Source organism: Hoplias malabaricus, chromosome 1 (assembly GCF_029633855.1).
Source record: "Hoplias malabaricus isolate fHopMal1 chromosome 1, fHopMal1.hap1, whole genome shotgun sequence".
Classification (NCBI taxonomy): Eukaryota; Metazoa; Chordata; class Actinopteri; order Characiformes; family Erythrinidae; genus Hoplias; species Hoplias malabaricus.
In genome coordinates this window covers 47,689,207-47,714,772 of record NC_089800.1, presented here as the reverse complement: position 1 = coordinate 47,714,772, position 25,566 = coordinate 47,689,207, and the positions used below count along the sequence as shown (strand labels likewise).

General features: G+C 38.6%; 1 protein-coding gene across 3 annotated transcripts; it reads left to right on the top strand.

Moving 5' to 3' along the window:
* Nucleotides 1-229: 229 nt before the first annotated feature.
* On the top strand, nucleotides 230-17,254 carry LOC136692096 (microtubule-associated protein tau-like). Of its 3 annotated transcripts, none has more exons than XM_066665210.1 (14): nucleotides 230-470; nucleotides 2,547-2,651; nucleotides 3,364-3,486; nucleotides 4,833-5,027; nucleotides 6,504-7,325; nucleotides 12,138-12,466; nucleotides 12,609-12,752; nucleotides 13,327-13,411; nucleotides 13,699-13,946; nucleotides 14,280-14,372; nucleotides 15,220-15,307; nucleotides 15,398-15,504; nucleotides 16,061-16,229; nucleotides 17,097-17,254. In XM_066665210.1, exons 2-14 carry the CDS (start codon nucleotides 2,555-2,557, stop codon nucleotides 17,099-17,101), a joined length of 2,505 nt encoding a protein of 834 aa, XP_066521307.1. In that variant the 5' UTR covers nucleotides 230-470; nucleotides 2,547-2,554; the 3' UTR covers nucleotides 17,102-17,254. The 3 variants fall into 3 exon arrangements, with proteins under 3 accessions (XP_066521307.1, XP_066521299.1, XP_066521316.1); XM_066665202.1 differs by having other exon boundaries at nucleotides 6,501-7,325; XM_066665219.1 differs by having other exon boundaries at nucleotides 232-470; nucleotides 6,501-7,325; nucleotides 13,735-13,946.
* Nucleotides 17,255-25,566: the final 8,312 nt, after the last annotated feature.

The window sequence follows — 25,566 nt, the reverse complement described above, 5'->3', positions numbered from 1 at the left end:
GGTTTCTCTTCAGCTTGGCGAGCCTTGCTTGTGTTCTGGGATTGGTTCAGTGGGACTGACATGCTGATGACCACGCCCATTGTTGGTGCCACGCCCACCCCGACACCAAAACAAAGCACAGAGTCCAGAGCTGGGAGTCAGTGAGTGCAGTCTGTAAGAGTTTTCGAGCAGTTCGCTGGATAAAATCAATACCTTATATAATACGAGTCTGTCGTTCACGCATGAGCAGGAAGACGAGAGACAAAGAGGCCGAGGATGAAGAGCAGCATTCATCCAGCCTCACTGATGAGGGGCTCAGAGTAGAGTGAGAGAGTCCCGAGCTCTGATTGGCTCAGCCCTGAAAAGGGGGCGGGGCCGTGGTGCGTGTGCGTGTTTGTGTCTGCGGTCATACAGACGCACTGTACTCTATAAAGCTGGATCTGGCGGAGAACGGGACAAACGCATCCTTTCGGATTCAAAACCCAACGGAGGTGAGTGGGGCTTTATAAACGTGTTCTGGTCTGTCATCTGAGAGGCGGAGCACATGAAACAAGCAGATAGAAGCAGGCAAAGGGACGCGAAATGCCGCTGGAGCGTGATGAAGTGAAAATGGCAAATACAGGGGCGTGTTTGGCTTTGTGTGCTCTTCTAATCCCACAGCAGTCGTTTACAGTCATTGACAGACCTGGTTTCGTTGCTGAATGGATTGCAGTCGGCATGCAGCCTGATTAATATTTAATGACCAGGTTAATGATTATGAATGGCGCATATTGTTTTTCTCCTCTTTGCTCAGGGGAATATTCATTTGAATAACTGCATGATTTTTTTTTTTTTTTTTCCTATTTATTCTGTTACATTGTGGATAATGTGGACAGGTGCCATGTGAGTGATGCGATGTAGGGGCAGGAGGCCTATGCTGCGCCACCAGTGAACATCTATCTATTCAAAGCACAGGGAAGAGGCCTGTGTACGTGTGTGTGTGTGTGTGTGTGTGTGTGTGACGTCAGAGGTAGAAATTGCGCCAGAAAAAAAGACGACGAGACAGAGGGGACGTCCAGTCTGACATTGACAGTCAAGACCCTCAAGCTCAATCACATTAATACTCGAATTGTGACTGAAGTATAATTGTTTGAGGTGCTTGCATTTCATGTTAAAAGATTCCCACCAATTTCCACTAGTCTGTCTGAGATGTAAACAAAGTTATTCAGAGTGTCTTGGTGCGAAACAGTTAATTGTTTCATTGTACAGAGGCAGGTTATTATGTGTAAACTGTGATGACAGGAACCCAGAGGTCTCATGTCTACACAACAAATACAGCCATTTTATTTACTGCTCCTTTCCAAAATTTCTATTATTATTATTATTATTATTATTATTATTTTTATTGTACCTAATGTTGACAGTGGTAAAAATGGGTATAAATCTGAAATCAAAAAATTGTACTGAATCAAATAATTGTATGTCACTATTTCACTTAGTAACATCCTGTCAGGCAGCTTTTAGGAGCATTCAGTTCTCCAGTCTTCACCATCAACAATTCTGACTTCTGATATTTCTCTAGAGCAGGGTTTCATATCAAACCACACTGAGTTTGTTTCCATCCTTGATGTAAACAAACCTCTCAGAGATGACATAATGCCACTATTTCTTTTCCAGAACCAGTGCCATCACTAAAACATAAGGTATCATTACTGATCTGCTCTATTTTCCTGGAGTACTTCACTTAAGACAACCATCTAAAAATAGGCCATGAGGCTGAAACTACACAAACACTGCTTTACCACAAGGAGAAATGCACAGCTAAAATCATACCACACAGTGTGAGAGTGTGTGTGTGCGCTGTTACAGGCTAGATCTATTACAGGATTGGATTGGATTCATTCTTTTTTACCCTCTAGTATTGGCCTGATGCTGTTATGTGGTATCAGATCAGAACCCTCTGTAATTGCTCTCCATTAATGCTCTGACATTAAGATATCTCAAGCATTTCACATTAAGCAAAAGCCATATTCGATCAAAGATGAAAAATGGCACTCTTAAAAAAGAGGGTTCTTCCAGGGTTCCTTAATAAAGGCAATGGCTAAGTTTACAACCTGGAGTACTATTTAAATCATCTGCATGGTTGAATTAGCTTTTTAGATTGATAGAGGATGTGTTGTATCTGGTTCTATGCAGCACATTTTTATGTAAAACAGAAGGTTCTACACAGTACCAAGAGTTCTTTTAATGAAACAGGCTAGGTATCATAAAGGTAAAAGACCACTTGTTGTTCTGTATTGAAGATTTTCAGAAAAGTGCTTTACAAATCTATTTACAACACATTCTCCATCATTTCACCCTACAGATAATTCTAAATACAGATCTTGGTTATACTTATGAACCTATAAAGAACCAGGAATTGTTGTCAGGAATATATTTCCTTATAAATGATTTTGTGCAGCCAAATACTGGCATTTTCAGAGGTAAATGTGATATTAAAACAGATTTGCTGTATAAAAAGTAAAAACAATATAGTCACTTATGTGTTTTTTTTATTATCTCTACATGTGTTTTTTTGTTTTCTCCAGTTTAAGAAATGGACTTCAACCCGCTGAACAAAGATTTTGTGGCTAGTCCAGAGGCCAAGAGCTTTGATAATAAAGCTGGTGAGAAGATGGATGGGAAGAGCGGAGGTGAGCTAATGTTTCATAGATTCACATTATTTATTATTATTTTTATTTTTGTTTGTATACTTTTGAGCAGCTTGAAATATTCGTGAACTCTAGCCATGTTAGAACGCTTTTTAAAATGTGTTTTTATAACACAATATCTAGTTTAAGGGGCTTTGAGCAATGGATTGATTTGTGCTAATGAATAAAGTATTTACACATTCATTTAAGAATTTTATATTATATGAATTATCTTCTTAATAGTAATCCACACAAACGTGCTATATAGTAAAATACAATACATAACAATCCACAAAAACCTGACTGTATATATTTTCTACAACAGAATCTCAGAGCATGACATGTTCTTATTCCTAATCTCAGTTGCCTGGAACTGGGATGGTCACAGCTGGTTGTGTAACCATGGTAATGGGCCCACACTCTCTGCCTGTCCCTTCTCCTCAGCATCATCCATCACTGACTATTCCTCTCATTAAACCTGATAAGGACCATGGATGGGGCCTGGAATGTTTTAGGAATGGATTCTCCCAGCTGAAACTGACGTTAAAGCAGACTGTCAGTCACACTCCTTGAACTGATCCATCTGAATGGACCTGAAACTACAAACAAAAAAACATTTACTCTCTTTCTGTAATAACAGTGTCTAGGCTCAGTGTAAACACAGGGCACGTTTATATTCTTTAAAATATCCATTAGTTCTTCTCTGTTCTCTCAGCCTTTCCAGGGTCTGGACTTTCTGGAATGTCTGGAGGGCAGACTGGTAACCAGTTTCATGGTTTCCTAGGACAAAGCTGCCCTGGTGCACCAGAAAAACCATTTTTCAGTTCAGATATATCAGGTAAGATATACTGTTGCACATCTGCAGAGACTTTCAGAGGTTTAAAATTGAACATGGAAAGCAAAGATGAATAGCAGTTAGTTTAATGTAACTGATTGTATTATATTAATTTTGTTTAATAACTATTTTCTGACAGGTAGAACATAAGATTGCATACAAACAAATGCTGACAATGTTAAAGATAATGAAGATGATCTGACATCTGAATTATACAACAGCTAATAGCTAATAGGCTATAAAACTATGTTTGAATAATTGTAATATTTCATAATAGAAATTACATATATACGTCTAGTGCTGGGTGATATGAGCACAAATCAATATCACGATTAATTGTACATTTTACCATGAGTACGATTAATGAACAATTATTTTGTTTTTGTATTTTTGACCCTCAGTTCAGTGACAAGGCTTGTACTGTAAATCTGCTCCAGTATTAAATATGGAATATTGTTCTAATGCTGCTGGGAGCTAGTTCCTCTCTTGTTTTCTGAGCACTGTATATATTTGGTGTGTGATTGTTTTGTTTTTCTTTGGTACGACCTGCTCGAGTCGCTTGGTCGGCAGTACATGAACACACAGTGGGGACACAACAGAATAAAAATAATCAATATAATAGATATAGACCAGATTATGTCGATTAGACGTTCTGGATGTCGATTTCGAATAGTTTTCTATTAATTGCCCAGCCCTATATACATCTTTATAAACAATATTAAGATTTTGTTTAACAGCAATTTCAACTAAATTAAAACATCAAATCAGTATTTGTCAGTATTTAATTGGTTCATTATTTTGTGTGCACCTTGTACACCTTATAGCAGTTTGAACATCACATTTCCAATTTAAATCCAACACCCTATAGCCATACAGCACAATGCAAATAAACCCAGCCCAGATACAAGGTCATTCCAACAAAAGTTTTTTCCAGTTGTGTCAGTGACATTAGGTTTCCCTCCAAACAGACACTCAAATTCACACAACTCACTACCCAAACACACTTCAGCTGCTTTGTATATTTCTAGTTTATATTAAAAGCTTTTCTCTGAATTTTGCTAAATCTCTGTTTAGCTACTGCAATCACACCTGTGTGCACAACCCTCTGTAATGACCACCAGTGTCTCAGGTCAAATACATTGAGTGCATCATCTATAATGAAAGAAAGTTCAATTTGCCTCTAAACCTCAAGGTAAAGTGACAGATGTATACCTTATTTATAAAGGAGAGAATCAGCAAATGGCAATGAACAGCCCAGACATTTTCACTAAGTTACTACAGTAATAATCAAGATACCTCTTATGCCATTTATCTCCTGAAGCACTATATTTTGCTGTTCTGTTCTACAGGGTTCTCTCAGCCAGCGATGAATATGAGTGCTAATATGAATGTGGGCATGGCCCCTTTACAGTCTGCTAAACCCCCCAGCTTGACTGAACCTCAGAAGACATCTGCTCTGCATGCCAACGAACCACCCAAACCAGTCCAGACACCCAGTAATCCTTTTGACACAAGGCCTCATAACACCTCGGACAACTCTGCAGGTAAAGTTTAATTCTGCTTATTTTACTGCAGACCTTCGCAGGTAAGACAGATGTTAACTATTAACAATGAAAGCTTTTATTATGTATAATTATAGTGCATGTTTATGTGCTCTATGGCATGTTATGAACGGTTATGGTAGACAAAACAATCAGATTGTTTTCCCTCATTAACCGAGGTTTGTGGTCAGTATTTTATTTCAGAGTGACCAATCAAAATGCAGCCCCACTGAAACTGAGGACAGCTGATTAAGCTAATAATGCTACAGTAGTCATTAATGTAAACATAAAGTCAAAAAATTAGACCAGATTAGATTCCCATTATTCACAGTTAAATTTGAGTACAACATGTTAAAGATCAGAATGTGTGAGTGTGTGTGTTGCCCTGTGAAGGACTGGCACCTCCTCCAGGGTGTATTCCCGCCTTGCGCCCAATGATTCCAGGTAGGCTCTGGACCCACCGCAACCCTGAACTGAATAAGAGCTTACAGATAATGAATGAATGAATGAATGTTAAAGATCAGTGGCACAGTGGTGCAGCAGGTAGTGTTGCAGTCACACAGCTCCAGGGACCTGGAGGTTGTGGGTTCGAGTCCCGCTCTGGGTGACTGTCTATGAGGAGTTTGGTGTGTTCTCCCCGTTTACTCCGGGTGCTCTGGTTTCCTCCCACGGTCCAAAAACACACGTTGGTATGTGAGTGAATGTGTGAGCATCTGGCACCCAGGGTGTGTTCCTGCCTTGCACCCAGTGATTCTGGGTAGGCTCCAGACCCACCGTGACACTGAACTGAATAAATGCTTACAGCCAATGAATGATAATGAATGAATAAATGAATGTTAAAGATCACTAAAGCATGAGCAAAGACTAAAGCCTGCAAGGACTAGCTATAGGAAAATGACAGTTATCCTAGTTAAGAATATGTTAAACCAGGAGAATGTGTACCCTGGTAGTTAACACAGATGTAAAAAAAAAAAAAAAAAAAAAAAAAAAAAACAACAAGACACAGTGCTGCTGAGGAAAAATGTTTCTCTGAAAATTGTGCACCCATTCAGAAAATGCATTATGCATTACCTTGCCAAAGAGTGGCCTTTTGTCTTGCCTTGAACTGGGCCTTTGTATGTGGAAGACTCATAGGCCCTATGCAATAGTAACCTCTGTTGGGCAAAAAAATTCTACAGTATCTCTGTGCTAAGTCCCATTCCCTGTTCTACATTCCCAGTTAGCTGGTCTCCAAAGCATTTTATATGTCTTTTATTTATTCCAAATATTTAGTGAAGCTTTAAAAATGCAAACTGCAAAGTTGTCTTTCATTCAGTAGCAAAAACTGAGGTCTGTTTTGTCTTGTATTGCATTTTTGTTTTCTAAGGGATCATTTGGGGATAGACCCTAGTTTTGGTGATGCATTTTTGATGACCTTTGTTCTCAAATGGTATGCATGGCAGAAAATGACACTTCCTCTCCTCTTTGTACACCAAGAAGTATGGGGAAAACCTTGGACAGGTGAGGACATGCTCTCCAAAGAGCAGTCCCATTCCCCCAACAAGCCAGAGCTGAGTACCTCTAAGCCTTTGGGTATCCAGGGATATGAAGATCAAGATACTACATCAATGGAAGAGTCAAATGATGGAGGCCAGCACAAGAGGAAGAAGAAATGTGATGATATGGAAGAGGCATATGGTCTGTTGGAAAGTCTCCGATCTCCCGAGAAAGCCCTGTCAAAAAGCACTGACCAAGGAGATTCTCCCCCTCCAAGTCCAGGGGAAAGCTGGAAGAGTGAGATCCGAGAGTGGGGTGGAGGGCGGATCCAAGCTAAGAAAAGCAAGAGCAGAAAAAAGCTCCCTGAAGAATGGGCCACAAGTAGTCCATCACCTCCACTGGAGCCTAGTACCTTAATGGTCACAGACATGGACATTTGCACTGATTCTGCTATTAGCACTGAACAAAGGAGTGCGATGCCTTCTTTCACAACTGATTCTGTATCTCACACAACCCCAAATAAGTCAGTTGTTCCAGTTGCAAGTCAGGCACCATCTGCAGCCCCAGACCCCACCCAGAGTATCCCTGTAGTAACTGCCTCTTCACATGCATCCCCAGATTTCTCCATGGGCTTTAAGACTACTGCAGATTCTATTCCTAGCCCTAAAACCAGCACTGCCTGCCAGAACAGTTCCTCTATGTCTGGCCCAGCCCCCTCCCCTCCAGTTACCTCCAGCACTGTAGTAAGCCATGCAGCGTCGCCTTCCCTCACCTCACTCACAAAGCAGCTGGAGCCACCGCTGGCAAAGTCCCCCCAACTGCAAGGTTGGTGACACCGAAGAGTATATGAAGATGATTTCCTTAATGCATGGCTCAGTGAAGTGAGCCTTCTGCTGCTTAGCTGTATCTGTAGCTGAATTCAATTTACTGAGATACCACAGCCATTTTGGGTCACAGTAACTTACTCTAGAACAGTTTCTCAATGAAAGCTGCTGACAGAATTCTCAGGTGACCGCACAGAGCGAAGTCCCCCACGGGACACAAATGAATAAACTTTTCTCATGCAGCACTGAGATACATCAAAGTGGTTTTGCTATGAATTCAGACTTTGTTAACTTTGCAGTGTTTAAGCAGTGCTTACAGTATTTCAATTTCATTCACACATTCACACAGCATACACTGCTTCTGAGAAGTTATCTTGTATTAAATGTCACACAGGACACAATAGATATATCAATTTATTTTTACATCTATTCTTCCAGTGGCATTATGATAGGAGAAGCAGCTAGATCAATAACTAGCCAAATTTTCATTTCATTCTAAATAAAGTATGTAGTTGAAAACTAAAAGTGCAATGTCCAATGCAATGCCGAAAAGAAAGGGAAAGAAACGCATTTACATCCTGTTCAAATTTCATTATGGTCCAGTGAATTTGTAAGCAGTTAAATTAAATATATAAGCACTTTATAACTGTTATTATTGAACTTTTTTAACAGTGTTTTCATGGAAATCCATGATGTGACCACGGTTTAACAGAGTTGGTCTGAAATGATCTGAATAAAACTGAAATAATCAAGTCTACAAATGAGTAAGAATATATTTATAATTTAAATGAGTCCTAGTCTGATACTCATAGATTCCAGGTAGCTCTGGACCTGCCAAAACCCTCAACAGGATGAAGTGGTTATAGAAGATGAATTTACTGAGGTCTAGTGAAAAAAGATAAAAATCCAAATTTTAATTATCCTCTCTATAAGACTCCGTATTAGATGGCCTGCAGGAAACAGACTGAAAAAAAACAGTGCACTATTTCAGCTGATAATTTGACAGAATGAACTCCCACTGATGTATCTGAGCAAAGACCCTCAGAGTGCTGCAAAAGAGCTGTTTAATTAAGTGCCGTTGCCCTAGTTTGGCTCAGTTACTGTTATTCATATTTAACCTGTCTTTTACCACAAAATGAAAACGTTCTTCTTGTGAATTTACTGTGACTGGAAATCCCATAGCAAACTCTCCCTGTGCTTTATACTCTCTGATACCTCCTGCATGTAATAAAGTGTCAGTGCTGTCTTTTCACACTGAATGCCTTGTGTTGCATCAACCCAAATTTTTGCTCTTTATTGGCTATCTCAGCTTTTTCTGAATAACAGCAGGCTTCTCTTTTTCTCACAGCATTTTCCAGAGTGCACTGATCCTTTACCTTGGCTCTCCTGAGCTGTCTGATTATGAATGTGGTTGTAAATGCTGATGATCATCTAGAGTGGGATGATGATAGTGTCATTTTGTAGGCCAGTTTTTTTAAACTTGCAGTCCCATTTCAAACAGGTCCTTGCTCTGCTCTAGACCTATTCTTGAGGTTCATTTCTCATCTACTCTGCCAGATGATTTCTAATCTGACAATGTGTTCAAATATCTGTTTTTTTCCACAACAATTAAGGGTCATCTGGGGTTTTAATAGCAAAGTAATATTTACAATCACAGCTAGCAATTAATTATAAACATTTTTCCATTTTTACTTTCTGTTTATGTACCAAACTGATTGATGAATCCTTCATATAAAACAGGTAAGACCAACATTTAATTTATTTTATGATTTTATCATTATTTCAAAGTGTTTTCATTATTATTATTATTAATTCTAGCCGCTGTAACAAGTTAAGCAGAAACATTTATGAGATTATGTAGTTTATGTGTAAAATATTTAGTTCTGCAGGCAGCACTGCCTTTGAGACAAAAGAAATGTAACTGTGTAGCAGCCCACAGGTATGGATGAACAAGATTTTCAAATGCCATAAACCAGGACATTTCTGCATACACTCTTGTGGTTTGCCAATGACTTCTTCAGAATCAAAGACAGCAGATCATTATAAAGTTCTGTAGTTTCCTGTGAGGCAGCACATCCAACAAATTATGAAACAGAGCTAAGTCTATTTCTTCCAAAGTCATTTCTGGTCAGAGCAGGCAAACAGGGTCTAGGCAGAGCTTGACCGGTTTATAGCATCAGTCACATCCATCCCTGCCTGTTGGTTGGTAACCAATGACATTCCTTCTGCCTCAGAGGCATTGTTGCCTCGAGAACCGTTTTGAGTAGTGATTTAGCATATGTGTATGTATGGCTGATTGACTGATATTGAAGTGTCTGATAAAGTGTTACACCGCTGCCCTTCACATAGTAGGTCAAGGTTCGATTTCCTAGTTTGAACATGAAAAGGACCCTGATGGTAGTCCTCAAGGAAGAAGTCTAACACTGCCTGCATTTGTAACATGAATAAAACTGTAAATCACTTTGGACAAGAGCATCTGCCAATATGCCATAAATGTATATTATGTATCATGCAAGACTGTCATTCATTCATGATCTGTAACCCTTATCCAGTTCAGGGCCGCGGTGGGTCCAGAGCCTACCTGGAAACATAGGGCGCAAGGCGGGAATACCCTGGAGGGGACGCCAGTCCTTCCCAGGGCAACACACACTCACACATTCTGATCTTTAACATGTTGTACTCAAATTTAACTGTGAATAATGGGAATCAAATCTAATCTGGTCTAATGTTTTGACTTTGTGCTTATATTAATGACTACTGTAGCATTATTAGCTTAATCAGCTGTCCTCAGTTTCAGTGGGGCTGCATTTTGATTGGTCACTCTGAAATAATATACTGACCACAAAAACCCTGGAGGGGGCACCTGTCCTTCACAGGGCAACACACACACTCATACAGACACTTTTGAGTTGCCAATTCACCTACCAACATGTGTTTTTGGACTGTGGGAGGAAACCGGAGCCCCGGAGGAAACCCACGCAGACACAGGGAGAACACAGCACACTCCTCACAGACAGTCACCCGGAGGAAACCCACGCAGACACAGGGAGAAAACACCAACTCCTCACAGACAGTCACCCAGAGCGGGAATCGAACCCACAATTTTCAGGTCCCTGGAGCTGTGACACTACCTGCTGCACCACCGTGCCGCAAGCAAAGTCTTTGCATATAAAGTTATTTTAAAAAGTGTTTAAAACCAATTCTCTAAAAATATTATTAATTAAATATAATCAATCACTAACAGTATTAGGAGAGATTTGTTAATATAAATTTTGATTATTATTCCAGTCTAGATTGCACAATGACATCATCCATCCATCCATCCATCCATTATCTGTAACTGCTTATCCAATTCAAGGTCACGGTGGGTCCAGAGCCTACCTGGAATCATTGGGCGCAAGGCAGGAATACACCCTGGAGGGGATGCCAGTCCTTCACAGGGCAACACACACACTCACACATTCATTCACACACTCACACCTATGGTCACTTTTAAGTCACCAGTCAACCTACCAACGTGTGTTTTTGGACTGTGGGAGGAAACCGGAGCACCCAGAGGAAACCCACGCGGACAAGGGGAGAACACACCAACTCCTCACAATGACATCAACATATATATAACATCATCAATAAAATTACATATATTAATATTTTTGATGGTTATGCACAGCATATCACATTTATAGATTGTTCTGTTGTAATATGATGCAAATAATCTTTTGCTTGATCATCTAATACATTTAGTAAATTGTCATTTACTAGCTGGCTGAATTTTTGTTAGGAATGACATATGCGCAGTGAAGAGGAAAAATTGCTGAGACATTGCCTACCAACAGCAGATTTCCTGCTGTGACATGACAGAAGAGAAATGCGGATGTAAGCTGTAGCTGTCAGGGGATGCTGTGACCTACATCTTTATTTCATGATGAGAACAGGCCTCTCTAAGATCTCATCAGTGCAAAATATTTATTTGTTTGTTATTAATTAATTAATAAGGACGGCACGATGGTGCAGCAGGTAGCGTCACAGTCACACAGTTCCAGGGACCTAGAGGTTGTGGGATCAAGTCCCGCTCCGAGTGACTGTCTGTGAGGAGTTTGGTGTGTTTTCCCTGTGTCTGCGTGGGTTTCTTCCGGGTGCTCCGGTTTCCTCCCACGGTCCAAAAACACACGTTGGTAGGTGGATTGGCAACTCAAAAGTGTCCGTAAGTGTGAGTGTGTGTTGCCCTGTGAAGGACTGGCGCCCCCTCCAGGGTGTATTCCCGCCCTGCGCCCAATGATTCCAATTAGGCTCCGGACCCACCATGACTCTGAACTGGATAAGGGTTATAGATAATGAATGAATGAATGATGTGGTTAAAATGAATCTTTAAAAGTTCTTAAAATATCTCTAAAACACTGGTCAGTTATTGATATTAGAGTTGTTTTAAATATAATGTAACAGTATATAAATATATAATAATGTGTTTAAAAGGTAAATAACGAAGAGGAGCTAGCTTAAAATCTAGCCTTTGTGACTCTTCTGCTGTTCTTAGTCATTCAGAATTCAATACACTACAACAGTGCAATGTTCAATATCCTTCAAATGTTCAAAACACAACTTTCATTATATGATTATTTAAAGAAAAATATTAAAGCATATTAAATGAAATATTTCATTATATATTCACCAAATGATTCCAGTTAAGCTCTGAACAGGTGTGTACTTGGTTTTGTTTTCTGCCGTATGTGTAATGCTATGTTTCTAATTTAGATAGTAAATGGGAAAAGTTTTGTACACGATATCTGTAAAAAGATTTTCTGTCTTTTTCAAGTGAAGGAAACGTTGAGTGCCAAAGAGAAGACAGAGAAGACGGACACTTCTCCTAAGATAGAAACTTCCAGTATGTTAGGGAAAGTAGACAAGACAGAGAAGACTGATACCTCCAACAAGAAAACTGAGAATCTGAACAAGGACCATAAACCTGTGAAGAATGAAAAAGTTGAAAAGTTAAATAATGAAGGGAAAGAGGTGAAGAAAAATGGCAATGAAAAGGTGGACAAGACGGTCAAAAATGAGAAGAATGAGAAGGCTGGCAAAACAGCAGTCAAATCTCCTACAGCTAATGGCAAAGGCCTGATCAGTCCTGACAAAAAAGCAAAGGTAAGACTTGGTGAAAAGAAAAATTTTATATCCATTGCTAAAAATGTTTCAACAGTAGATTTTCTTCTGTTTCTTTTACTTAAGAGAGTGTACTTGTTAAGCTCTTTTTTATTTTCTTTCCTATTTATGTAATCATATGCAGACCGACAAACAAAATTCGACAAAACCAAACTTACATTCCTCTGGAGAAAATTTAGCCAATAAAAAAGGCCCTACCGCCAAGACAACAACCTCCACAACTGGCACCAAGAAACCTCCTGGCACCAACTCTGCCCGTGATGCCAAAGTGAGCATTTTCCCTGTGATTGTTTGGGTATGACAATGAGCATGCATTAAGTTTTGGGATGATATAAAGAAGGCCCACCCACATACTTGTGCCCTGTGAAATGTGCAGTGAACTCTACACTATATAATGGTTCTTTCTCAATTATAAAAATATTTTTTGGATCTAACAAACAAATACATTTTGGACAATAAAAATTTGCAATCATGTAACAAATATTTATTTACACTCAAGTGTTACAAAACCAAAATAATTGGGAATTTTCTATGATAAAAATATATTGTAGTCATTGTCAAATCTGCATACATTTGCATATTTACATTATCTTTTTAATGCATCTATTATAGTAATGCATAACGACTAAATACATCAACATCTGGTATAGCATAATCCGTTGTTTATGTAAGTGAGCAAACCCCAATCCATAAAACATTGAGCCGTCTGGTTTGGATTCACCAAAATTAGGTCAACATCAAGACTGCAGTCTGTTAGATCTGTACACAACCCACTTCACTATGTCCACTATGCTACTTCTCCAGACCTTTGTTGCATCCTCCATTTATTTTTTTCCACTCAGACCCCAGAGAACATTACTCCTCGCCAACGGAAGCCTCCTGTACCAAAGTTCAATAACAACACCCATACTGCCCGGGGGTCCTCTGGTGAGACTTGACTAAACATAACTTTCATCTTTCTTTAATTAGGAATGAGAGATTGTGCTCAAAAATTCTGTATGAATGTTAAAATTAGTTAACTATTTCATGGTTAAGATACATTGTCAACAAGTACTTGTAACCGCTACTTGATGAGGAAATTTTTACACGTTTTAACAAACCCCATGTCTAGTTTCACATATTTTGTAGTGATTTCTAAACTTACATTAGCTCACAATGTCATGTCTTCAACTTCTTCTTTAATTTTCTAACCTCTGTCCTTCCCCTCAAAAAAGCTAAAACCCATACTTCCTCCTCTGTGAATGATCCAGCTTCACCAGCAAACAACGGGACCCAAACCCCTCGTCCATCACGCATCACCAAACCCCCGGTGCCCAAGCAAGTTCCACTACCAAGGAAGCCTCCCGTGCCACGAGCACCACGCAACACTCGTGTCACTAATGCCCCCATGCCTGATCTAAAGAACGTGGCCTCCAAGATCGGCTCCACGGACAACATGAAGTACCAGCCTGGTGGAGGCAAGGTACAGTAATCAGGAGCAAGGTTACTGTATTGTTTAGCACAGTAATTTGTATACAAAATGGCATTTTCTGTTGGTAAAACCTCTGGTTACCTGCAATTTTAGTGAAAATTAGTGTGGCCTTTTATTGTGGCCAGCCTATGGTACACCTTTGCAATAACCATGATGGCATCTTGATATGCCACCCCATCAAATCAGAAACCAGAATAATTTACAGATTAATGTGGTGACAAACTGATAGTTTTATTAAATTTATTGTAAATATTGGATTTAAAAATGTTCTTACTGTAGTATCCCAAGTAACTCCTTGACTCTATCCCTCTGTGCTGTGCATAGATTCAGATAGTCCACAAAAAACTGGACTTCAGCCATGTGACTTCCCGTTGTGGCTCCAAGGACAACATCAAGCATGTCCCAGGTGGAGGAAATGTAAGTACATACTGTACCTCCTTCAAAGACCTATTTGACTCTTATATCAAAATGTGTACGTGCCCTGCACTTGCTTCACAATATTGAAAAATTCAACAATGTTTTTGACTAATAAAGTACTTTTTAATTTACATCATGCTTAGAAGCACTGGATGTGATATTCAAGCAGGCTTTTGTATTTGTTATTCAGGTTCAGGACTAAGAGAGGAATATTTCTTTTTTTTTTTTACAAAATACACCTTAGCCCACAAGCCACAATATTTCATATTAATTTAACTATAGCACAGAATTTTGACAAAGGACTGACGCCCCCTACAGCGTGAGTTCCTGCTTTGCACCCAGTGATTTCGGGTAGGCTCCGGACGCACCGCGACCCTGAACTGGATAATAATTACAGACAATCTATGAATGATTGTAGATACAAGTACACCCCATACTATGTCACAATTAAAATCCATCTGAAAATAGTTTTCTGTCTTATGTAAGAAAGCTTTCCTGTGTTTAATTATAGAATTATATTAAATAATATAAAGTATTAATAGTTTCCTGTTGTTTTTATGAGAAAGAAAAAATATGTTTGAAACTCAACATAAAGCCACATATGAAAAGGGCTCTTTTTGATAGACCTATATTATAGGGCATTGGAACCTTGGTCAGGATCATTATCTGAAAATTAAGCACCAGTATGTAAAAATAAAATATTGTGTAAAGTGTATTGAATGTAATCACATATAAACATATACTTTCCATGACAATATGATTCTTCTCACAGCTGAATAACTCTGATAGCTCTTGAACACAGTAAGTCCCCATGTTCTTAATGCCTGTATAATATGATGATTTTCAGGTTCAGATTCTAAACAAAAAGGTGGATATAAGCAAAGTGAATTCAAAGTGCGGCTCCAAGGACAACATCAAGGACAAGTTAATGTCTGGTAAGAGATTAGTTAAATTGTTTTTTTTACCTTATTACTCTGTACAGATATATTGTGACTGAATATTCTGAAACTGCTGATACATGACAGGTGGTGATGATGAGATGACTGACTCTGCTGAGGTGGACATTAAGAACAAGGCCAAAAATGAATCACCAGACAGTGTGGGCCATGAACCGGGAGGCAACCAACTTAAGGTAATGAACCTAACAACTGCATTATTCCATATACAGCAAATCCTCTGTGTACAGTCACAAAACATTTACTAGATAGCCCATAATCTCTGTATGTTTTAATATTTTTTATCTGAAAAGTACGGAAGCCCTGAAAGGCATGATTAGAATAAAAGATGAAAGTATGTTCCTGAGAATAAATTCCACAGTTTTTTTTCTGCCTGTTATACACACCAAAATAATTCTAGCATACATTTTTAGTTATCAAAAACATTAAAAATTGAGAGGAGCTATTTGCTAAAAATTAGCATGCTCTTCCAGCCTTGACTGTCTCAGTAGACTGTCCACAGCAGGAACATGAGCAAATTGGCCATTATACAACCACAGAGGAGACAAAATGTTCAGTTGTTCTTAATTATAAATATACAAACAATTATACATCATGAAAGCTATATTTCTACTAGTGTAAAAAGACCTGTTTAACAGCTTTCTTTACCTAAAGACAGCCTCAGTTCAGATTTTCTCTGTCTTCATGTTATCTTATCTGAAAATGTAGAGCTTATTTGTACTGTGTTTCCAGGCTGGAGGGAATCAGCAGAAGTCTGAGGTAAGCTCGCCTGCCTCTACAGCGAAACCCCCGACACAGGCAGATAAAGGGACCAAGGAGAATGGGATGAAGGAAAGTTCTTCTGCTATTCAAGAGGGGCACTTGATTTCACAGGGTTTGGATAAACGTATCCCAGCGACAAGTAAGTTAATATCAGACGTGTCCTCTTTGTTTCAGTATTTTATCTAGTCTTTCTGTTTTTATATTGTTATTGTTCTGTTATCCCTGTTGTTTTTACTCCTGTTTTAATCATTATCCTTAAGGACACCTTAAAATTATATAATTATTTGGTTTGTCACATTTAAACACCATTTGAAATGAGTAGCTGCCCTTTATTTCATGACAAACAGTCCAATCTAAAATTTGAAAATTTTTCAAGGTTTTGAATATTTTTACATTTTTGTAGATCTTCTAACAGAATGTTTAATATTCTTTCTTGTACTGTACATGTTGAATAATGCTAGTACAACAAAGCTAACAAATGTTGGCAGGTTAATGACTTTCTTGATCTTACTGGGAACTTACCATCCACCCTGCTACAGCTGATTGGAACATGTGACTAGTGACTACGTAGTTACATACAGCTAAGCTCAGCATTAGGACCCAGGAGTAAGGAGCAGAGGCTCTGGTTTTTAGCCGTTATTTTATTTTATTTATTTTTTTCTGATCTTGTTTTTGCCATATTTATTCAGTACATTTAGTTCTCCACACCTGTTGTGTTAGTCAGCCTTGTCTTTGCCATCTCACATAAATGTGGGTCCAGTGCTTTGATAGGAGAGCCTCCAACAAGGAGGCAGGACAACTCTAAATATCCAGCTATCTACATAGAAAGCAGCAACTTGTTTTATTGTAGGTTTTCACAATAGACTTAGGCTGATCACAATATCTGACTGGATTCTTTTATTTCACAGTGTGTGGGTGGGTTGGAGCTCCAGAATGTAGAGGGAAAATCCAGTCACTCACCACATAGGCTAAATTGTGTGCTACCTCTGTATTTTCTATCCCACAGACTGAATCTTATAAGCTGAGCTTCCAAGATGATGCACAAGCTTACACGGACCGTGGCACCAATATCATCTCCTGGTCCCCTCCCCGAGTGGCAGTCACCTCCCACCCACATTGCAACAGCTCTCGCAGTGTTTCTCTGGGGTCCACAGTCTCCCTTTTCTCAATCCAGCCTTCTGCATCTAATTGCCAGGAAATCGGTTCAAACCAGTACACTAGCAGTACACAAGCAGACATTTTAAAAAATTTGCATTTATCTCACCGTTGTCAAAAGCCTCTTCTTTCTTCTTTAACCATTTTCTCTGTTTCCCCAGATACACACAGCTCAGATTTCAAGGCAAGGCTTTGACAGGTTTGTGGTCTCACTAAGAATAATAAAGATTTGGTTTCCTTGACTAACTTCAGGACGTTGGTTGACCTCATATAGCCACCCCAAAACACTAATGGGACTCGATCCGTGCCAAAAATCCCCAAACCAAATGAGGCTGAGTCAGACAAAAGATTATTGCTTATGAATATTTGGCAGAACTTGCTTATAAAGTGCTTATATGCTTATAAAGTGCTTGACCACAAAGGAATTAGTTTCAGGATGGATATATGAGGATTGCAGTTTGGATGTTGAATATAAAATGGAAACCACTGAGTAGGATTAAGTTGTGTTCAGTGCCAGTATCCTTTTAACCAGACACTGCACTGTCTTCTACTGCCACTGAATCCACAGCGTTAGTATCGACACTACAGTGCATACCTCCAAGATTTTAGTAAACTTGTATTTTCCTTCCCTTTGGTAGCAAGTATTCTTCTATGGCAAACCTAGGGTTCACTTCCGTTGTGTCTTGTTAAATGATTATGGCAGTCAGTAAGCCCCCTGTATTACAAGCATGCCAGAGAGTCTGTTAAACCCAAATAAAATGTACTCCTAACATCCTTCCTCCATAGATTATAATCTCACGTTTACCAGGAAGAACACTATTAGACACGTGTAGGCTGCTTGAATAATAGAATTTTTACCGTAACACTGTAATGTGCATAGATTACAGTAACAGTAAGTCAAACCATTCATTTGTCTTACTCTTATGTCTGTATTTCTCTGAGCTCTATGATAACAAAGTAGTTAGTTTGATAACAGGACCATAGTTAAACACTCACAAGTCAAATTTTACAGTAGTACAGCACAGCGAGAAAGGCCCATCGCACATGCTAAATGGGCAGGATTAAAAGGAAGAGGGTAAGAATAAAGATTAAAAGTTTTAATCCTGATAAGGGGTAGACTGCAGGGGTAGACTGCAGAAAGTAAACATGCTGATGATGCATGATAAAGGTAAAAAAATCAGGTCCATCTCATCCTTGACCCTAAACAGGAGAGTTATGCACAACCTCCATTGATATGGTTGTGAAAGTGCTGCCCGAAGAACTGAGCATTTGACTATTTATATGTAACTATATGATGAAAGGACAATCTAATAATTTTAATATTACATTAAATTTGCCCAATAGTATCTACCCAAATACTGTTATTGAGTTATTTATTAATTTGCCTGTTCTACTGTGAAGAACTTCTACATAATAAAAGGAATCTTCTTAAATATTAATCTATCCAAGATTTGATCCACTCTTTCCAATAGTTGTGGAAATATTTCACAGTTCCACAATTCAACCAAGTACAGCTGCACTAGAGGTTTGATATCAATAAAAAAAAAACACTATATCCTCCTCAATATACAGAACATTCCTCCTAGCACACTAAAACCACTGGTAACCACAGTTTTTTTTTAAAAGGACATTTACAAATGACATTATCAATTAATTAATAGTATTTTTTCAGGTGTCAAAGCTGCTGGGTTTCAAAACATACACTGTATCCTATTTTAGAAAGTATGCTCTGTGTAAGCTGTTGTTAGCTTAGTCAGTCTTGGTTTGTTGGGCCCAGTGTATCACAGATTTCAAATTCAGCTATCACTGGTCATTACTAGTAATACTGATAAAGAAGTGAGCTAGTGGACCCTTTATTGTTATTAATATACATCTGTGAAAGAGTAATAGTATATAAGATTAAAACCCAGCCCAAAATATTTAGAAGCAAGCACCTTCCTCGTGATTAACCCACAAGCCGTCTCTTCAGTGATATACGGGAAGTCTTTTTGGGGATGCAGTTTAAATGTAAATCACCGAGAAGGCCTGTTTAGACTATAAACATTGTGTGAATGTTAAGGTGTTGCGGAGTGGATTCAGAATGCAGCATATACATACTGTGTAAAATCCAAGCAAGTGTGAGCACGTGAATATATTTATAATTGTCCTGTCTGTAGTTCTCTTTGTGTCTAGTGTACAGTGCAGGGGTCACACAAGCTTCAAAGTGTAACAGTCTCACACTCAGAGATGTGGTAAACTACAGTGGATGCCAACAATTAATGTCTAATAATAGTGATAGGAGAATATGCTGCCCACCCCGCATTCATACAATCATACACAACTGTGTGCAAATATATCTCAGAGTTTGTGTTGTCATCACAAGATGCTTGATAGTCTGATACAGTGAAACAATGAAAAGGTTTGAAGGCATGAACCTGTCTCTGGGCAGTATTTTATGGTTTAAAAACAAAACGAATGTTTTTGTGTAGTGTTTTTATTCTACTTTTGTGAGGTAGAAAAGACTAATTAAGTGGAAATAGAGAGTGGGTAAAACATCTTCACATGTTTGGATATTACAAAGCAAGACAATCCATTGTTAGGTATTTTAGCGAATGTGTGACAGCAGCCAGTGTGATGAGCATGATGCACAGAAAAAGTAGGCAGCAATAAATTGTATGCATTGGAAAATAAAATGAATTTAATTTTGTCCAGAATGGCATCAGATTTTATCATTTATTCTTAAATATGGCACATTAAATACAGAAATAATACTGTCAGCGACTTGTGAACTGGGACAGTTTAATACAAAAGCTTAAATAAACTTATAATCATAAATATATTTAGTATGCACTCGATAAAACATCATGCCTCATTGTACTGCAGTCTGTATTCAGTTTACATCAAACTGTATCATCTGTTGTGACCCAAAAGCACACCGATAGAGTCAGACAGGGTAAAAGAAGGTCTAAAGATTTTTTCTTTCTGATTCTGATTGTACAGTTTAGTTACTACAAAGTATTTGAAACTGCTAAGCAACACTTAGCCTTGCCATAGTTTGTGAATTATGCATGCTCTGTGTGAATGCTTGTGCCAGATGATGGTCAAGTGTGACTAATGAAATGTTAAAACTACCAAGTATTTTTTTAAATAAATTCAGCCAAGCACTGAATTCCAGAATTCCAGTTTACACACACACACACACACACACACACACACACACATACATATATAATGTTTTCACCACCACCCAATTACACATTAATGTTAAACTTGAACTTATCACATAATAATTTCAAAGGTCCCTATTTATCCAGCTGCAGAAAGGTCTGAAAATATTCTCTAGTTTCCTATGATCAGGAAAGCAGAAAGTTACTATACAACTACTGAGATTGCTAGACAAAATTGTGTTGATAGTATTTTGGACAAACTACATAACTCTTAATTCTTAAAGTTATTATATAGCAATAATTACCTTAACAGTATTTTTATTACAATTTTAAATATATGGAAAGTTATTCACTCTAGAAAAACTACAACATATTAAGCACTGATTATACATGCATGATCAGTGTTGATCATCTTAAATATTTCCTATACATTCATATCAACTGACCTTGATTTCATGGAAACAAAACGAGAAGGACTTGTGACAGGCAGATGTGTCCTTGAGTGTCCTTTAGTCAGGAGTGTGGGAAAAGAGATCAGAGGTCAACATTGACCTCTGTGATTCTTCTCACAAGATGCTCCCCTCATATTGCTTTTGAATGTCAATCATTGTTGTATCTGTGAAACCGAATAGTAGGTTCACGTTGGCATGTACTAGCATAGAGCACTCCAGTGTGGCAGCTCGGAGTCCCCGGTATCTGTTAGGGTTCAGTGTGTACAGAATTTTATTCATTATGGATTTTAGGCATCAGCCGTGTGTCGGGTATATTGAGCTGATCTGTTTTGCCTATGAATGATGTATTCTTTGTTGTGGTTGTTAACTATTGATGTGAACAATAATAATAATAAAAAACAGACTAGAAAAATCTTCTTTGATAACTTTGATGTTACTCTACACACGATATGACTACAGTGACACCCAAGTTAGAATTGCAGGCTTAACTCAGTAATTGAAGTTACTTTCATGTTGAGGCAATGATACCATTACAATATAAAGAACAATAAACATTTAATTGGTGACCTGAGAGAGAGAGAGAGAGAGAGAGAGAGAGAGAGAGAGAGAGAGAGAGAGAGAGAGAGAGAGAGAGTGTGAGAGTGTGTTGTCACTATTGGGCTCTAATGGTAACCATAGGGCCAGGAGGAAACTATACAAATTGAATGATACTGGTTCTAGTGTGTTTTGTTTTATTTTATTTTATTTTCATACCAGCATAATTTATGTGTTATTTATTTGATGCCAACAACACCTATAAAATGTTGGACAGGGCAACAAAAGACAGGTCAGTTACAAGATTGGATTTAAAAAGAGCATCTCGGAAGTTAATGTGGGGAGGGGTTCACCACCCTGTAAAAAACCCTGGGGGCAAGTAAGTAAACAGTTCAAAAGTAATGTTTTGTAACTTAAAATGCACCTAACACATGTTTGAGTGTGTGATATTCTGTGATGGACTGGTGCTTGCCTTGCACCCAGTGATTCAGAGTTGTAAGGAATAAGAAACACTGCCAAATTTCTGTGCTTGAGTTTATTTATGATGGACTGAGCTGATGTAGAAAAGTGTCCTGTAGAATTTATAAACACCATGTCCTCCAGACTAAAGAGGAGAGGGACCATCTGGTAAGTTATAAACTAGAGTGACCATATTTGAGGCACATGGGGCAGGTTGGCAGAAACAAATGCTTCCATAACCATGCAACTATGCTGCGGAAATTTAATGCATAAACAGATGCTCTTTTAACAAGATAAATAACAAATGCCTTTTTGGACAGATTCCATGCCATTCAACATTTGGCCCTAAGCAAAATTAATAAAATAATATTTTTGTCATTTCTTGACAGTTCATTATCACTGAAACCTGTTACTTTCTGTTTATACCACACTTCAAAACTGAAGCCGTGTATTAAAGCACTTGTTTACACCTGAAAACTCATGATCATGACAGAAACTGACGAGTTTAACTTTTAACTGTGCTTTTTTTAACGTTACTAAAAGCAAGCACCACATTTTACCAATCAAAAATAAAATAGACTTGATAAATGATCAGAGCATCGCTGGGATCCAGACATTTATGTAAAAATACTTATATTTCATATTTTATAAGGTCTGGCTGATAAAATGTGATATCTATAATTCAGTCTCTCCCCTGTCCCGGTTTTAATGATCCGGAGATTTGGCCTGTTTTCTTCTAAAGTTAATGTTAAACAGAAAAACTGCGCAGGTGTGACTTGATGAACTCGTCAGAAAGTCAGTAACGGTCAGGTGTGTCCGTGTATTTGTGACGTTATAAGGACAGAAGTGACGACTTTCCGTTTTGTAAAATATACAGCAGAAAGTGAAAGGCTCGTGTGACACAGAAATGCTTCAAAATACGAAGAAGAGACTATGATAAATTACCTTAACAACTTTCAACACATTTCTGATCGAGGCTCCAGTAAATACTGTGATGTGTAGTGGAGCTCGGCTAAAAGTGATGTAAACACAAGAATGTGCGCGCGGTGAAGTGTGTCCCATTTCTGCTCTGAGCTCCGACCCCTTGAACACTTGATCCCGGCGCGCCCCTTTTGCTCACCTACAACAACGTCATCATACGTCATTGAAATGCAAACTTTAAGCAAGGGATGAGGGCTTTTTTCTGAGAATTGGGACAGGGGGAAAACTGTAGACGGCAAAATCCCGGATAGGTTTGGAGATTTAGACCTTTTTAGGTCCCGAAAAGAGGATATGTATATGGCGAAAATAGGACGTCTGGTCACCCTATTATAAACCCACAGTTCAAAAGCCAGCATCCGTGATGGTATAGGGTCACGTTACTGCACATGACATGGGCGACTTGCACATCTAAGGCACAATTAATGCTGAACAATACAGTTTCTACACTTCTATTTCTGGGTAGTCCTTGCTTATTTCAGTAAGACTTCTTAATACAAGTGTCTGGGCACTTATTTAATCCAGACCTGTCACCCACTGCAAACTGTGTGTTACAATGACTTAGGAACAGATGAACAGCGTCTCTTTTTAAAAGAAGAAGCCAGTCTTTGTTGTCCAGACTCTAGATGGCGCCAGAGTGCAAAATAAAAGGGCATGTTTTTGTTTGAATGAAAAATGGAGCCTTACAGTCACCGGTTCAGCACAGCCATCATTCAAACAATAGTGATTTTACAGTTCACAAAAAAAGTACTGTCTTCCCCAGTAATATTCAAACACCCATGGCAATGTAATTACAGACCTGAAATATTAAAATGAACGTGTACAGTGTGGACAACCCAGGTTTAAATGATGATGGTGTTTCCTACATTTAAAATCCGAATAAATAATAACAATCAGAATGAATCTAAGACAGGTTCAAACATGCAGTATAATATCTCCAGTGTTCACATATTTGTGAATAATTATTCTCTACGATCACAAGAGATAATTTATTCGTTTATTCATTCATTAATTCATTGTCTGTTACCGTTTATCCAGTTCAGGGTCGTGGTGGGTCCGGAGCCTACCCGGAATCACTGGGCGCAAGGCGGGAACACACTCAAGATGGGGGGCCAGTATTTCACAGGGTGACACACATCACACACACACCTAGGGATACTTTTTGAGTCGCCAATCCACCTACCAAGGTATTTTTGGACCGTGCGAGGTAACCGGAGCACCGGGAGGAAACAAACACCGACACGGGGAGAACCGTGTGACTGCGACACTATGATGCTCTTCACAAGAGGTTAGATATTTCAAATACATAAATAAAGCTGTACCCCTACTGTACAATCTAGGGTTGTGATTTCGTATTCATTCGGATGTACATTACTACATTTTGATGAAAGCCGTCTGTCAGCTGAAGCTGCTTCTACTGCAACCTTTAGATACCGGTCTCCATAGAAACACCATTCTAACGCTGAAACCAAACGAATACACAGTGGTCTGACAGCAACTGTTTGCCTTTCACAAAATCATTTCATCTCCAAAACGTGGGCAGTTAGTGTACCTTTTGGTAAAGTGAACTAAATGGTGGGTTCACTGCAACTCCTGAGCTCCATTATCCAGGCAAAAACTGCTAGTATACACAGTATAATTGTATATTTCTCAGCACTTGAGGCATCAATCAGGGTTTTTGTTCAAGAAAATGCATTACAAATGATCTGTACATTAATAAATACAGTCAAAATTAAACACTTTTGTTTAAATGTCCTGTAGGAATATAATATTAATTCATAAGATCTTCAAACTTAACTCTGCCTATTTTTGATTTGTGATGTAAAAAAATAGTTTAAACCACCTTAATAATTCCAAAAAAAATAAAATTAGTGGCCATAAAAAATAACAACAACCCTTCATTATGTGCATATCGAAATATGAGATAATTCAAAATAAATAAACATGCTTGTAGGACAATTATCATTTTTTGTCTTTATTACAAATGTACAGCTTACAAGTTTCTATTATGATTTAATTGTTTTTGCTTAGTCGTTTATTTCTTTATTTTATACAGTTAACTCTGCTAAAAGAATTTCTCCCATCAGCAATCTCAGAACAGTCATTACGAGTACAGTGCCGTGAGTTGAAATGAACTGAAAAAGAGACTATGCAAAATAAGGATGTGGATGCTCGTTCTGTGTGCGCATCTGTATTTGTGAAGGCTTTGTTCATGTGTGCACTGACTGCATGATGGCATGAGGCTGCATGGGACAAAGGCAGACATTAAATTTCTACAATTCACAGCAGAGGAGCCCAACATTGTGCTGGATAGATCATGCAGTCTGTGTGTGCAAAGGCTCCAGCTTTCCCAACACACACCACACGCGCACACACACTCACACACACACATCCCCCATCTCTTCTCTCAGTTTGGTGCTAACCTCTTGGGTTCTCCCAATATCTAACCACTGTCACAAAAATAAACAACTGGGTAAAGCATCTCCCAAAAACCACCGTATAACACGTAGCCTTGTGAAAAAAGGCAAAATTACCAATATTTGTGAATCATACTCAGTGACGCTGTTCTGTGTGTGCTACCCAGAGAGGTCAAAAAGGAAGGAAGAGATGGCAACCATCAAGACAACAGATGCTACGGAGTATCAGTTTAGCAGATGTGCAAAGGCAATGATGAAAGATTCTCTCACACAATCTTTTTGACACATTTTTTAAGGGAAATGTATCAGTCCACTCCCCAAAACGCAAAGAAGGC

Bases quoted from the DNA above. Each gene is read 5' to 3' on its own strand.
- LOC136692096 (XM_066665202.1), top strand. From the start codon at position 2,555: ATGGACTTCAACCCGCTGAACAAAGATTTTGTGGCTAGTCCAGAGGCC. The intron at 5,028-6,500 runs GTAAAGTTTAAT...TTGTACACCAAG, and splicing joins CACCTCGGACAACTCTGCAG to AAGTATGGGGAAAACCTTGG. The intron at 13,412-13,698 runs GTGAGACTTGAC...CCCTCAAAAAAG, and splicing joins TACTGCCCGGGGGTCCTCTG to CTAAAACCCATACTTCCTCC.